Raw genomic sequence first — 13,757 nt, 5'->3', positions numbered from 1 at the left:
CTTGATCTGCTGGTTGAAGCTCTCAGTCCAAATATTTTTAAATGGAACCAGATGTTGAATTTTTAAGACAACTAAACTTGTTACGTGTGTCTCTCTTGGAATGTGTAGCCTTTAGACTACAGTGACTTGGACTTACTTGGAGATACAAGTTATATCCATTAGCTAGGTAAATATGGGCATTTCTTTAAAGATGTCTGTCTTTGTGAAATGCTTTTTATAATGAACTAGGGCAAGTCATAGGAACATGCCAAACCAAACAGCTCTCCTCATTCCACATCACAAAACTATTGGCCTGTATAAAGCACGGCTAGTGTCAGCAAGTTTTTAAAAAGCCAGTGGAAACCTGTACTCGTGCTTTACTAAACTGTGTTCCGTTTCTGCAATACGTCTGCACAGTTTGATAAACTCTGCGTTCAGTTTTGCAATCCTTGCGTGGCAGATTACTTGGGGAAATCTGTTAAGAGTTTGGACACCTTTAGTGTAACAAAAATGGGCAGTGTTTTAAGTTTGACAACAGATCCACTGAACGTACCACAGGTGGGGTCCATGCATCCAAACTCTCGACAGATGTCTGAGTAATCTGACTCATGAATCGCAAAACCGACAGCACAGTTTTAAGCATGAGCATTTTTTTTTTTTTTTTTTACCTGCTGACACTTGCTGGCCTCCGTAGCCCACTTTTTAAATTGAGTATTTAAAATAACCTCTCAGGGTTTCCCAAACTGAGATTGCATTAGGAAGAAACAAGTCTAGGGTATCTAAAAGTTAACATCTGGTCATTTGAGTTTTATTGGCCCCACTGTATATGTATCACATCAGTCTTTTATAACCATATCAGGCCGTATTCGCAAAGAATCCTAAGACTAAAAGTAGGTCCAAGTGTCATTCTAAGAAAAATCTTAAAATTTCTCAACTTCTAAGAATTTTCCCTCGGTAAGATAAGTTATTCACGAATATATCTTACGCCTCAAGAGAGCTCCTAATGTGAGAAAATGTTAAGAGTAATTAGGCCATTAGTGAGTTCAAGAGTGTTTTAATTAGAGAAGATGGTGTAAAGAGAGAAGTTCTAACAGTGAATTAATAAAACCATACCGGCTCGATCGTGCAGGGATCCACCCCCTAAACAGTTGAGTAAATGAGCACATAAACTTCTATAACAATCATACTATTATTAATATAGAGATAAGAATAAACTATATCGTCCCCTTAGGGGAAAATTAAATAGTTTCAGCAGCAAACAGGTTAAAGATGCCCCTCTAATAAAGTAATATTAAAAAGGATAAATAAAAGAAAGAAAAATAAATAACCATGAATAAAAAGTGAACAAAATTACAAAATTGTAAAATGCTTTCAAAAAATACATTTGGAAAAAATTTGAAAAACTTCATATATATATATATATATATATATATATATATATATATACAAACAGTACAATAATCTAAGTATTATATACAGGGGTTGGACAATGAAACTGAAACACCTGGTTTTAGACCACAATAATTTATTAGTATGGTGTAGGGCCTCCTTTTGCAGCCAATACAGCATCAATTCATCTTGGGAATGACATATACAAGTCCTGCACAGTGGTCAGAGGGATTTTAAGCCATTCTTCTTGCAGGATAGTGGCCAGGTCACTACGTGATACTGGTGGAGGAAAACGTTTCCTGACTCGCTCCTCCAAAACACCCCAAAGTGGCTCAATAATATTTAGATCTGGTGACTGTGCAGGCCATGGGAGATGTTCAACTTCACTTTCATGTTCATCAAACCAATCTTTCACCAGTCTTGCTGTGTGTATTGGTGCATTGTCATCATGATACATGGCACCGCCTTCAGGATACAATGTTTGAACCATTGGATGCACATGGTCCTCAAGAATGGTTTGGTAGTCCTTGGCAGTGACGCGCCCATCTAGCACAAGTATTGAGCCAAGGGAATGCCCTGATATGGCAGCCCAAACCATCACGGATCCACCCCCATGCTTCACTCTGGGCATGCAACAGTCTGGGTGGTACGCTTCTTTGGGGCTTCTCCACACCGTAACTCTCCCGGATGTGGGGAAAACAGTAAAGGTGGACTCATCAGAGAACAATACATGTTTCACATTGTCCACAGCCCAAGATTTGCGCTCCTTGCACCATTGAAACCGACGTTTGGCATTGGCATGAGTGACCAAAGGTTTGGCTATAGCAGCGCGGCCGTGTATATTGACCCTGTGGAGATCCCGACGGACATTTCTGGTGGAAACAGGAGAGTTGAGGTGCACATTTAATTCTACCGTGATTTGGGCAGCCGTGGTTTTATGTTTTTTGGATACAATCGTGGTTAGCACCCGAACATCCCTTTCAGACAGCTTCCTCTTGCGTCCACAGTTAATCCTGTTGGATGTGGTTCGTCCTTCTTGGTGGTATGCTGACATTACCCTGGATACCGTGGCTCTTGATACATCACAAAGACTTGCTGTCTTGGTCACAGATGCGCCAGCAAGACGTGCACCAACAATTTGTCCTCTTTTGAACTCTGGTATGTCACCCATAATGTTGTGTGCATTTCAATATTTTGAGCAAAACTGTGCTCTTACCCTGCTAATTGAACCTTCACACTCTGCTCTTACTGGTGCAATGTGCAATCAATGAAGACTGGTTACCAGGCTGGTCCAGTTTAGCCATGAAACCTCCCACACTAAAATGACAGGTGTTTCAGTTTCATTGTCCAACCCCTGTACATAGAAGGAAGATGTAAATGGGGTAAATAAGTATTTGCTGTATTGTACGTGATGTCAGCAGCCTAAGCCTTAATGGTCATCTACATCACTCAGCCGTCTGTGGAGAAGTTCTCCGGTTTGCTGCTATCTCCTCTGTAGCTTCTGAATACAGCAGGTACCAGAGCTGCTCACATTTCAGGCTGGTACTGAAAGCAGAGGGAACGACGCATTGATCTGCTGGGAATGCCTGGTTGTTCGCACTGTGATCCCAGGATCAAATCTACCTTTCAATACTCCTCTCTTCCTCTCCACTAGCAGGCTCTGCTCCTCTTTTCAGTTCGGTTTTCTTCAGCTTTTTTTCTCCGCATTGTTTTGGTCATTTTACCCAACTAAACCTCATTATACAAGAAGGAGATCGAAGTAAAATGCTGAATATTAATATTAATATGAATTTTTTCATATGAAATAGATGCACTATGAAAACGACCAGCATGGCGAGTAAACATAATAATAAGCAAATCAAAATAATGACGAGCATGTAAATAGGCTACGTTCAAGCCTTTTGATGATGTGTGACAATAATTTCATTTTTCTAAGTTTTATCATCATGATTTACACATTTCTGAATCCAGTCTAAATTCTATCATCGGTTAATTATCTGTTTTATGGATGGAACTTTACCCTTTTTTTTTAATAAATGTTTTGTAAAGCTTTATTTTACACAAATGCTTACAACTTATTTGCACCTCTAATATGATGGCGGTGCAAATCTGAAAATACATTTCTATAAATTTTGCAATAAAGCGCTTAACAGGGTATAGAATTTTAATTTGGACCCCAATAGCCTTATCAGAAGTACAGTACTGAAATGGTAAGAACCAAACCTTTTTCCTGTTAACAATTTTGATCTCTGAAAATCTTTGACTTTCAGAATGATCTTGCTCCTTTTATGTATAAGTTTTTTATTTTTTCATTTTGATGTTGGAAAATATAGTGTATTTGCATTAAAGGTCAATATGGTTTTCTGGAGCGTTCCCATAAATGTCACATTTTCAGTACATTTTTGTCATGTGAGCTATTTATTTAAATTTCCATATAAATGTTTATTTTAACATGATGCTAAACTTGAACAGTTCTTTCAATGTAATTCTTCTTAAAATTTATTTTTCTTTCCTTTTCTTTTCTTTTCTTTTCCTGTTAAGGGTGTTGAATTGCCTTGTGTATAACTGATGATATACAAATAAACTTGCCTTGCCACGATCATAAAACTTAAGCACCTGATTTATAGGCTACATCAACTGAATAAGTATAGCATGTCCAGAAGTATTGCGTCAGGAAAGAGCAGAAATGTTAATTTTCTCTTCAAAGAACATTGACTATTATGTAATACATTTGCTTGCCATACACGTGCGTTGGCTAAACGTACCGTGTTTACGTGTAGCTACGTGCTGACGTAGGACGAGTGCACAACAAACAGTTGTTGGACTTCAACAGGCTAGCCAAGAGGAACGTTGGAGAAAAAAACAAGCTCAGTTGACTCCTCCCGGAGCCTGGGATACCGCCAAGAGCTGGATGTTGGGAATATCGCAACCATAATCTTCCAATAGCAAGCTCCGGTTGTCCCGGCACGTTTCCTGAGCGCCGAGCTTAGCCTCAGAGGCATGTTCATTGCTCGGTGTGAGACGCCTGTTTTTTCCGCCGCTGCTACCGCCGCCGCTGGCTGAGGGTTGTGATGCGAGCAGAGAGTTGCGCCACGACAGAGGGTGAGACCAAGAGCTACGGAGGGAATATATTTCTTCTTATTGCCACGGAAGAATGAACTTGGAGAAACGGGCGGGTTGGTGTAAAGAAGCAGGCATGCTACCGCACTCAGGCCTGGACGTCATTGTTGGACAACAACTTTAGCAAGCTAGCATAGCGGTAGCTCGCTTTAATTCACGTTGATGACTTGGCTCCGTAAGCTCCCCGGGCGACCTGTTCGTTTTAGTAGATTGGCCTGGTCCTGTTTATTTCTGCTGGTAATATGTTGACGACGTCGCTTCCCAAACGGAGTAATAGGACAGGACTCCCAGAAATTTAGCGCTTACCTGGCCGTTGATAGTTAGGTTATCTAATTTGTTTTTTATGAACCATTACAGACAACAGTAGCGTTTTGCACAGAAATAAACGAGTCGTTGTTAGTGGCATTTAAATAAAATTGCACTTTATTTAGTTGGTTTATGAGGATGCAGCAAAGTTACATTTTGACGATTGTTTTTTTTTAAGTTTATTATTGTCATATCCAAAACAACAACATATAACAAGTATGGCTAGAAATTTCTCACGCACTTGAGATTTATTCTTTCCGGTGAATGACCAAAACGGGGTTCTCACCAGCTTTAAAGCAGATATAACCGTTTCAGGTGGTCCGTCGTCACTGTTTTACCTTGTGTCCATACGGTTTGCCACCGTTGCAAGCTGAGATGTAAACATGAATTTCGAAGAGCAGCGTCTAGATTTGTGTAATGTCAAGACAAAAGCCAGTGTGGACGATGATCATAACACTACCAACAACACAGAAGGGGTCACCCCTCGTATTTCCGAACTGATGACAGACAGTAACTCCCAAAAACAAGCCAGTATTTCCACAGAGTCCTCTGAAACCTACCTGATGCCTCAGCTTACTGACAATCTCCAGACTGCTGAGGAAGATAACCTACAGGCACAAGACACACTGGAAATTGATGAAGTCAATGGAAACAAAAAGAGCTGTGCCCTGGACACCCCTGCTGTAGATAATCCCAGTGACTTGATCTCATCTAATGATGAGCAGCACAAGACTGTTATAGAAGAGGTGAGCATGAAGGAGGAAAGGGACAGTAACTCCACACAAGCAGTTGTGGAGGTAGGAGACAATGGTGTGGACATGGACATCGGGGTGGATCTGAGCCTCGATGAGAGTGGGGTGCTGGAGGCTGAACCAGTAAATGTTACATCAATCTCACATAATATTTTGGGCTCCAAGTCCAGTCCTCAGGATGTCCCAGCTGGCAGGATTCCAGAAGGCCAGGCAAATTCAAACCAGACATGCAGCACAGAGGCTTCTGCTGCTGATCAAGCTGGACTGTATCCCTTGGTGGAGGAGGGGGAAGAGAAACAAAAACAGAGTGGAAAACGGGTGACATTTCCTTCAGATGAGGGTATAGTTTCTGGAGCGGTGGAGCCAAAGGACCCCTGGAGACATGGTAATACTTGTCATTTTCTGCATTTCTGTATGTGTAAATTACCCTTCTATTTATTGTGCTGCTGGTAAAGATTTTTTGAATGTCAGTACACCAGGGATGTAACAAGAGATGCACCAATTATGGAAGCAAAATAGTTTCATTAGAATCAGACATTGAATTTCTAACGCTGAATTTTTATCCTGTGCAATTATGTATGTGATTTTTTTTTTTTTTTTTGGACTTAAAATTCACCAGAGAAAATTCAAGAAGCGAACTGGTGAATCAAAATGAGATCAAATGAGCGTAACTTGATTGGCTAAAAGCCGCTCGACCTTCTTGGACTTGTTTGGGCGGGTGGCATCCAACGTTAAGATGCATTTTCAACCGCTTGACTCGATTTAGTGGTGATTGGTTTGGCTTGAGCGAATGTCTGCAGGTGACATTTTTGCTGCCGAATTACAAAAAAGTACAAAGTACTGCCGAAGTACAAAAAAAAATCACATAATTGCACAGGATAAAAATTGAGTGTTAGAAATTCAATGTCTAAAAAATGTCTGATTCTAATGAGACTATTTTACTTCCATACACCCATCAGTCTTTTCCTGGCCAACACCAATTTCTAACTTTCTTTGGGGTCTGATTGGAAGATTTCAAATTTTAACTGAACTTTTTTAGATTTCAATCTCTAGCTGATTAGTTGTGATGAGCATTTCTAGTTTTAACAGAAATTTCTTCATCTAGCTCCAGTCTAATTAGCCATAATTTGCATTGGGTTTTGGCCATGTAATATGTCATCATATACCAAGGTTTTAAGGAATTAGAATTCTAAAACCACTAAAGATTTTCTGTCACAATGTTCTTACAGTGTGAAGTCAGTTTAATGAAATGCAACAGAATGATGTCTGTGTAACTTGACGTTTTCTCCAGTGGATGACAGGGTAAAGGAGTGCTCTCCCTCCCCCTCATTCCAGTCAGCTGGCTGAAAGAAGGCCACTACACTTTGCCCTTAACAAAAAAGACATTAGGTTGGTTGGAATTGTTTCTAGTTGCAGAAAAAACATGCATAATCCTACTTTTAAAACTAAAGGAGTATTGCTCGTCACTGTTTTTAGGATCATATTGTTTTAATGGTAAAGTTTGTAAGTTAACAGGCATGTCTATAAAGCAGCCCACTTCAATGTGGCTTCTAGAGTAGGCAGGCCAACTAAACCTATGAATCTCAGTTTTTATACTGGTGATACGCTTTTTAAGAGCAGAACTGCACCGTAGAACTACTGCTAAATCAGGCGTAGCTTATTCTAAATGTTTGTACGGATCTGTTTATCAGTACATTTTATAAATAAAAATGTTATAACTGCTATAATCAATACGTTCTATTTTAGCAGGAAAGCCAATAATTGTCTTTTTTGAATAAATTACATTCGATTAGATTATGTTATGTTATACACTTCCGTTTTAAATTTTCATGTATTTACTCCGGGGATATATAACTCCCGCAAGGATGCCAACACCCGGTTTAAAACAGAGCCGATTAATATATTAAATTATAATCATCCTCGCAATATAAGTGTGTGCAATACTGCAGCTGCAAAGGACTGCTTGGAGACAATATTGGGTAGGATATATATAACATTTTAACGTATGTGCATTGAACCCCTGTTGTCCAATAATATATTTGTCAGCTTTCACTGTGTGTTATCACCTCAACTGATACAGATTTAATGATCAGAAAGCTCAGGGAGAGGGATGAGGAGATTTTGATGGTATAGAGTAATGAAGAAAATGTGGGTTATTTATTAGAAATATTGTCATCATAAAGTGAAGTTTTCCTATTATCATGCAGCACTAGTTTGAAACGTTCCCTGACATATTTGGCGTTGTCCGTTAAAATTAAGATGGGTGGATGAATGCTGTCATTTACTCTCAGGAGGTGTGTTAATGTGCCAGTCTTAAAGGGAATTACTCCTTTGTGTTTTCTTAAAGCTGTTGCATTGTCAGTCCTCTGTTTAATCCTCAGGTAGCTCCCGAACCCCCACCCCTTTTTTAAACATGTTCTAATAGATAAAGACCAAACTAGGTTTTCTGGCTTTGCTTCAGTCTCAATAACCAAAGCACAGCTGTTCATCTAAGGAGGCCTGTTCAGCTTGCAGTGAGAGCATTGAGTGAATCCCTCCACTCCTTGAGGTGTGCCATTTTACCACAGTAGGTTCCGGTTTGTTTAGTGAACGCACACATTGGAAAACTCTTAAGGATGTGGCCTCGCCTTTACTTTGACACATCAGCTACCCAGTGTTTGGCATTGCAATGAAGGCCAGCTTAATATTATATGTCCAACAGTTATTTGTAGAAAATTGCTTTATGTAAGATCTAATTATTTTAGATTTCTCTGTTCATTTTTACGTTTTGCTTTTATTTTAAGCTGAACAGCTGATACAAGGTTTGTTTGTTGTTGATTTTTTAGATTTTGGACACCAGTCCCTCCTACAGACAGGAGCACAGTAGCTTCATAGTCACCAAGCTGGAAATTTGTGTGTGACTCACACGTTCTTTCATCTAGCATCAACAAAGGACACCATTTACTAAACAGCCTTTGCAGGCCTAATCTGAAAACTGTTGTTTGCTCACAGTAATGTGACTGCCGTTGACGGTTACACAGTTGGCTGCAGTTTGAGAAGACCACATACGGTGTAGAGTATGCTCCTGACCTCATAATTACATCTTCTGCAAGAAGAACACTTCAAATGATCAAACGGCAGCTGAGAAAAACAGACAGGTTCTCAACCATTCACCCAAGCACACACAGCTGCTTGTTGCTGTCAATTCTGTTCTAGCAGACCATAATACCATGTTGAATAAATGTAAATAGCAAAGCTGCTTTAAGCTCCGCTCATATCATGTGGTCAGGTTAGTTTAAAATAAAATACCAGTTGCTAGAGTTTGCAGGAGGGGAAAAGTCCATCCCATTAACTGGGTTTTCTGGGCTTTGTGAAACACACAGCAAACAGTTAAATATCCTAACACCTATTATCTTGTAACTTGTTTACGTTCCAAAGTTCTTCCTGATTTAGTTTTGATATAAATGCAGAAAGTCAGCTGACGGCTGTGAAGTTGATCACGTTTTGTCAAGCTTGCATTTTTTGCTGAATGTGAAATCAATACAGGCATTCTAGAAATATCATGCAAGTACAGTAGAAGTTCTACTGCGATCCCAAAGAGATCAGCAATCAATTCTAGAAAGTATATATGTTAACTGTTAGAAATGTTTACTTATTTTACTGTACTGGTACATAAAGTGAACCAAACAGAACATTTCTGTAGGAATGTGTTGATCCGGATATTTTTATTGTACCCGGTACCAATTCGAGTCATTTAAGAAGGCATTTGATACAGAGTCCCAGTCCATTATTTTATTGAAATCACTGCCATTTAAATGCCTAAAGTTCTGCGGTAAAATTACACTTTACATACCAGTATTACATGGTCTGCAATAATTGCCAAATACCTTTCCAAAACTACAGTACTAACAGGCTTTTTTTACAGGATAACCTTTTGTCCGTCGATTATTTAATCAATCTGACTTTATTTTTAGAGTGCTTTACACACCCAAAGTGCTGTACAGGTCCATAAAATAAAACAAAAAATATTAAATAAGCAATGCAACTACAGTAAAACTAATAGAGTAAGACCAGTTAAAACAGTAAAAAGATAAGAAAATACAAAGCTATTAATAAACCCAACCTGATACTTGTGCTGAACTGGAGTTATAGCCAAGTTAAAAGGATAAGCCTTTAAAAGAGATTTTAAAGCATTCAAGGTGTTGGCCATCCTAACAGTGAGTGGGAGCCACAACAGAGTAGGTTCTGTCTCCTCGGCTCATGAGACGAGTCCTAAGAACATCAAAGGCAGCAGGTTATCTGACCTCAGAGTTCTGATGGGAGTAATGCTTGGAATATCGGAGTAATGTGCTCACGTCGCCTTTAACCGGGCATAAGCGTTTTGGACCAGCTGCAGGCGGTGAAGAATAGAGTTGTCCATCCAAGTATAGAGAGAGCTCACCCTTTTAAGGGCACTAATAGGTAGATAGGGTTTGATTTTAGTGAGTCTTTTTTCCATCCAAGTAAAGGAAGTTAAGCTCCATCCATGTCCTTTAAACAGTTTAAAAGGTTTTCCTATTGACTGGCTTCCACTAAGCGGGAGATTAATTTGTACATCATCCACAAAACAATGGCAAGACAAATTATACTTTCTACAAATGGACTCCAGAGGAAGCAGATAAATGGAGAACGGAAGAGGTCCTAATATGGAGCCTTGAGGAACACCACTATTCAGAGGAGCATTAGCGGAGGAAAGCCGACCCAACTGGACAGAGAAGCATCTGCCAGACGGGTAGGAGCAGAACCAGCAGTGTGCCCTTCACACCAACTGGTCCAGATGTGATACTAAAATATCATGGTGTGTCAAAAGCAGCAGGTAGTAAAGTAAAAGCAAAACAGCAAAGTAACCAGTTAGTCTGCACTTAAAAGCAGATCATTAAAACTTTAAGAAGTGCTGTTTCTGTGCTGTGACATGATTTAAAACCAGACTGAATTTTCTCAGTAATCCCATGAAGCTGTAGATGTTCCTGTAATTGGAGGTAAACCACCTTCTCTAATATTTTGGAGAGAAAAGGTAACTTATAAATTGGCCTAAAGGGGCACGACGACGGTGGTGCAGGGGTTAAGCGCGCAACCTATGTATGGAGGCCTTAGTATTTGACGCAGGCTGTCGCTGGGGAAACGGGATTTACGGCAGGCTCAGGAATAACACGTGAGGACCTGACAGCACAGTTTATCATTATCAATACTTTAGAAATGTTTCACGCAGTGAAGTAGGAGGAACTAGATAAGATAAATCACAAGGATTTAGAAGAAACGTAGGGGAGAAAAAAATAACTATATATTTATCTTACTTGACACATGCAGCTACAGTCTTCCAGAAGCTCAATACTTGATCATGCTTTTGATGTTTCACTGTGGGACAGTTTGCTGAAATATTAGGTCAATGCTAACATGTTTTATTTCTGTTTTGAGATGACTCAGTGATAATTCAGTTCATACTGTATTTCAGTGCTGGTCCAGTTAATCATGACAAAGCCTGGAGTTGTTCAGTTAGTTTTTTTTTTCTTTGTCATAAAATTGAATGACTGGTGTTTCAGCTGCTCTTTTTGCAGCTCTTAACTCCCAACAACAACTGTCAGGGGACAGCATACAGAGTAGGGGATGTGATTTTACTATCGAACATCCTTATGAAGGGGGGAAACACTTAGATTGTTAGATTAAAAACGATCTAACAAAAAGATTTGTTAGATCAGTAAAATAATGTGCTTAACCTACATTAAAGCTTTAAACGTTGTGCACATGAAAAAAGGCTGTAATTTTGAAAACTTCTTGCCAAATGATTGCTGGCCGACACTGTGGGTACTGACAAAAAATTGCCTACTGTAGAAAAATGCCTTAATTGGTACATCGCATCAGGACTCCTACATTTCTGATTTCTCGCTTGTTAAGTGGACAATATCTCTTGAGAGAATCTAGCACACTTTTTTTTTTATTTGCTGATATTTTATCAAGTTTATGTGGTTACCTAAGAAAAATATCAAACCCATTAGCAACCAGTTACTGACACACTTCTTTCTGAACAATTGGAAAGTGATTTGTAACATTGACTCTGTATGTTAAGATAATAAATGAGTGGACAATTACTCAGATGGAAAGAATTTCATTCATCTCTATTAGAGATGCACCGATGTGAAAATGTTGGCCGATATAGATAAATATTGCTGTTTTAATATATATTTATTGATATTGTTTATTATATATTTCCCAAATGACCACGCTGCTGACATTGCTTCTCTGTATGTGTTAAACACCCCACAGTCCTTCTCTGCATCGCCATCATTGTCACGTGACGAAATAAATACCACCTGGCCAACCCTCTCTTCTCCCCATCCCAAAACACATACACATAGGGCAACAAGACGGAAATAAACATCGGTTATTAATATCGGCCCAGTTTTACTTATCAGACCGTTTCCGATATGTTTTAGAAACTGACTGATATCGGCATCTACAAGCTAACTGGTTATTACCGGTGTTAATGCTGATATATTTTGTCTCCCAAGTTTTTAATATAAAATCCCAGACAGTAAGCCATTAGTCCAAGTACCTCAACAAATTATGTTATTTTATTCATTTGTTAAGGCTCATTTAAAGGGTCACTAAAGACCAAATGGTTTGGACCATTGTCGTAGTTTTGATATAATTCTACTGGAGCTGCATGCAGTTTCAGTGTGCATATTTTTCTTTTCCCTTCATCTTGAGCTAATGAAATGCACTTTGATCAGGTTGTCACCAAATGACTGACCTTTACAGTTTTGCCAATTTGTTATTCTCTGGCTTTAGCTTTTGCATCTAAAGGTTTTATGACAGATGCTGTTGTTTTAACTACAAAGGAAGTGAATATACATATCTGTATATTAAAAGCTTCCTGAGTCATCTGCTCAGCCACATTTGAAATATCTAAAGAAGAGTTTTTTTATGTTTTAATATTTCTTAATAGTCTTCCTTAATCTTTCTTTTTTCAAAGTTTATGATTACGATCAAAATAAAGTTCAGGCCTGTATTATCAGTTGCAACGATATTATCTGAAAGCTCCCCTGGCTTCATTAGGAGTACGCATGGTGGTACAATAGACCCCCCCCCCCCACCCCCCCGATCGTTCTGGACCATTAGTTTTCAGATCTAATGTCAGCTTTGTTGACTCTCGTTCCAATAAGATCCATCAGAAACAACAGCGATAGTTTAGTTGAAGCCACACAGTGAGTTTCTGTTGTAAGCTCTGGGGAAAGAATAAGTTAGATGGGAATGCAGAGAGGCAGATTTCTGCCTTCATTTGAACCATAAAAGGAGTTTCTAAGGAGTAAACTCGATCCAGTTTGCCATTTAAAATAAACACTTGGTTTAAGAGGAGAGCATTTCAGGGGAGCTGAAGGTAGCAGCTGGGGTGTCAAATTTCCATACTCTAGTTTCCTGCTTTGTTGTCAGGTTCTGTGGTATCAACAAGCATGCAAACATGTGGGACTGAGATGGATAAAGACCAGCAAACAACAGTACCACGGGTAAAAATGATCTTTGTTTTTGTTCCCATACCCTCCCTAAAAGGAAGGTAAAGTGCATGGATATTCTGAGTTGCTTAAAATTCTTCAGTTTTCTTTTTTTAATTTTCTCCGCCAAGACTTGAGGGTTGTTTTCTCCTTAGACCAGGGCAAATACTGCATCATATCCTGAGATTTCTGGAATTCCATATGCTGCATAGATCCCTGTCCTTTTAATTTCTCTTCCCAGGTTTTTTTTTATCTTCCTTAACTCCTCGTATCAGACGAGGCAAAGCTTCAGTGCAAACCGTAAAAGAACTTAACTAATGTTTCCACATAAAAACGCAAAATTACCTTTTTTTATAACGCAGAGAAGATTTATTGTGTTTCATCTTAAGTCCTACTATTTGCAATGCAAATTACCCTTTCACATTGATAGCCAATCATTTTACAAGTGGCAAAGACCTTGGGCCTGCGTGCTGCCTACACACCATGTCATTGGAGCAAAAACCCATGAAATGTTGTGTGTGTGTATATATATATATATATATATATATATATATATATATATATATATAGACTCATGAGAAAATACTTCCATGTAGAATATGTGCACAGACACCAACAATTACAAAGATAATTGAATATGCATAAGCTGCCAATGACAATTACTACATTTTATGTTTAGGGTTTTTTTCCACAATTGACAAAAAAG

At 38.9% G+C, this 13,757-nt stretch overlaps 1 protein-coding gene across 3 annotated transcripts in view; it reads left to right on the top strand.

Moving 5' to 3' along the window:
- Nucleotides 1-4,213: 4,213 nt before the first annotated feature.
- Nucleotides 4,214-13,757, top strand: part of ppp1r37 (protein phosphatase 1, regulatory subunit 37) — a 53,404-nt gene continuing 43,860 nt past the window's right edge. For 2 of the 3 annotated variants that reach the window (XM_047391308.1, XM_047391309.1), the window contains exon 1: nt 4,214-5,931. In XM_047391308.1, the coding sequence (XP_047247264.1) occupies nt 5,178-5,931 (754 nt within the window). In that variant the 5' untranslated portion in view covers nt 4,214-5,177. The remainder of the gene's footprint in view (nt 5,932-13,757) is intronic. The other variant, XM_047391307.1, reaches the window with a different exon arrangement.

The sequence above is a fragment of the Girardinichthys multiradiatus genome, chromosome 18, assembly GCF_021462225.1.
Source record: "Girardinichthys multiradiatus isolate DD_20200921_A chromosome 18, DD_fGirMul_XY1, whole genome shotgun sequence".
In the NCBI taxonomy this organism is placed as follows: domain Eukaryota; kingdom Metazoa; phylum Chordata; class Actinopteri; order Cyprinodontiformes; family Goodeidae; genus Girardinichthys; species Girardinichthys multiradiatus.
This window is presented reverse-complemented; position numbering and strand designations above follow the sequence as displayed.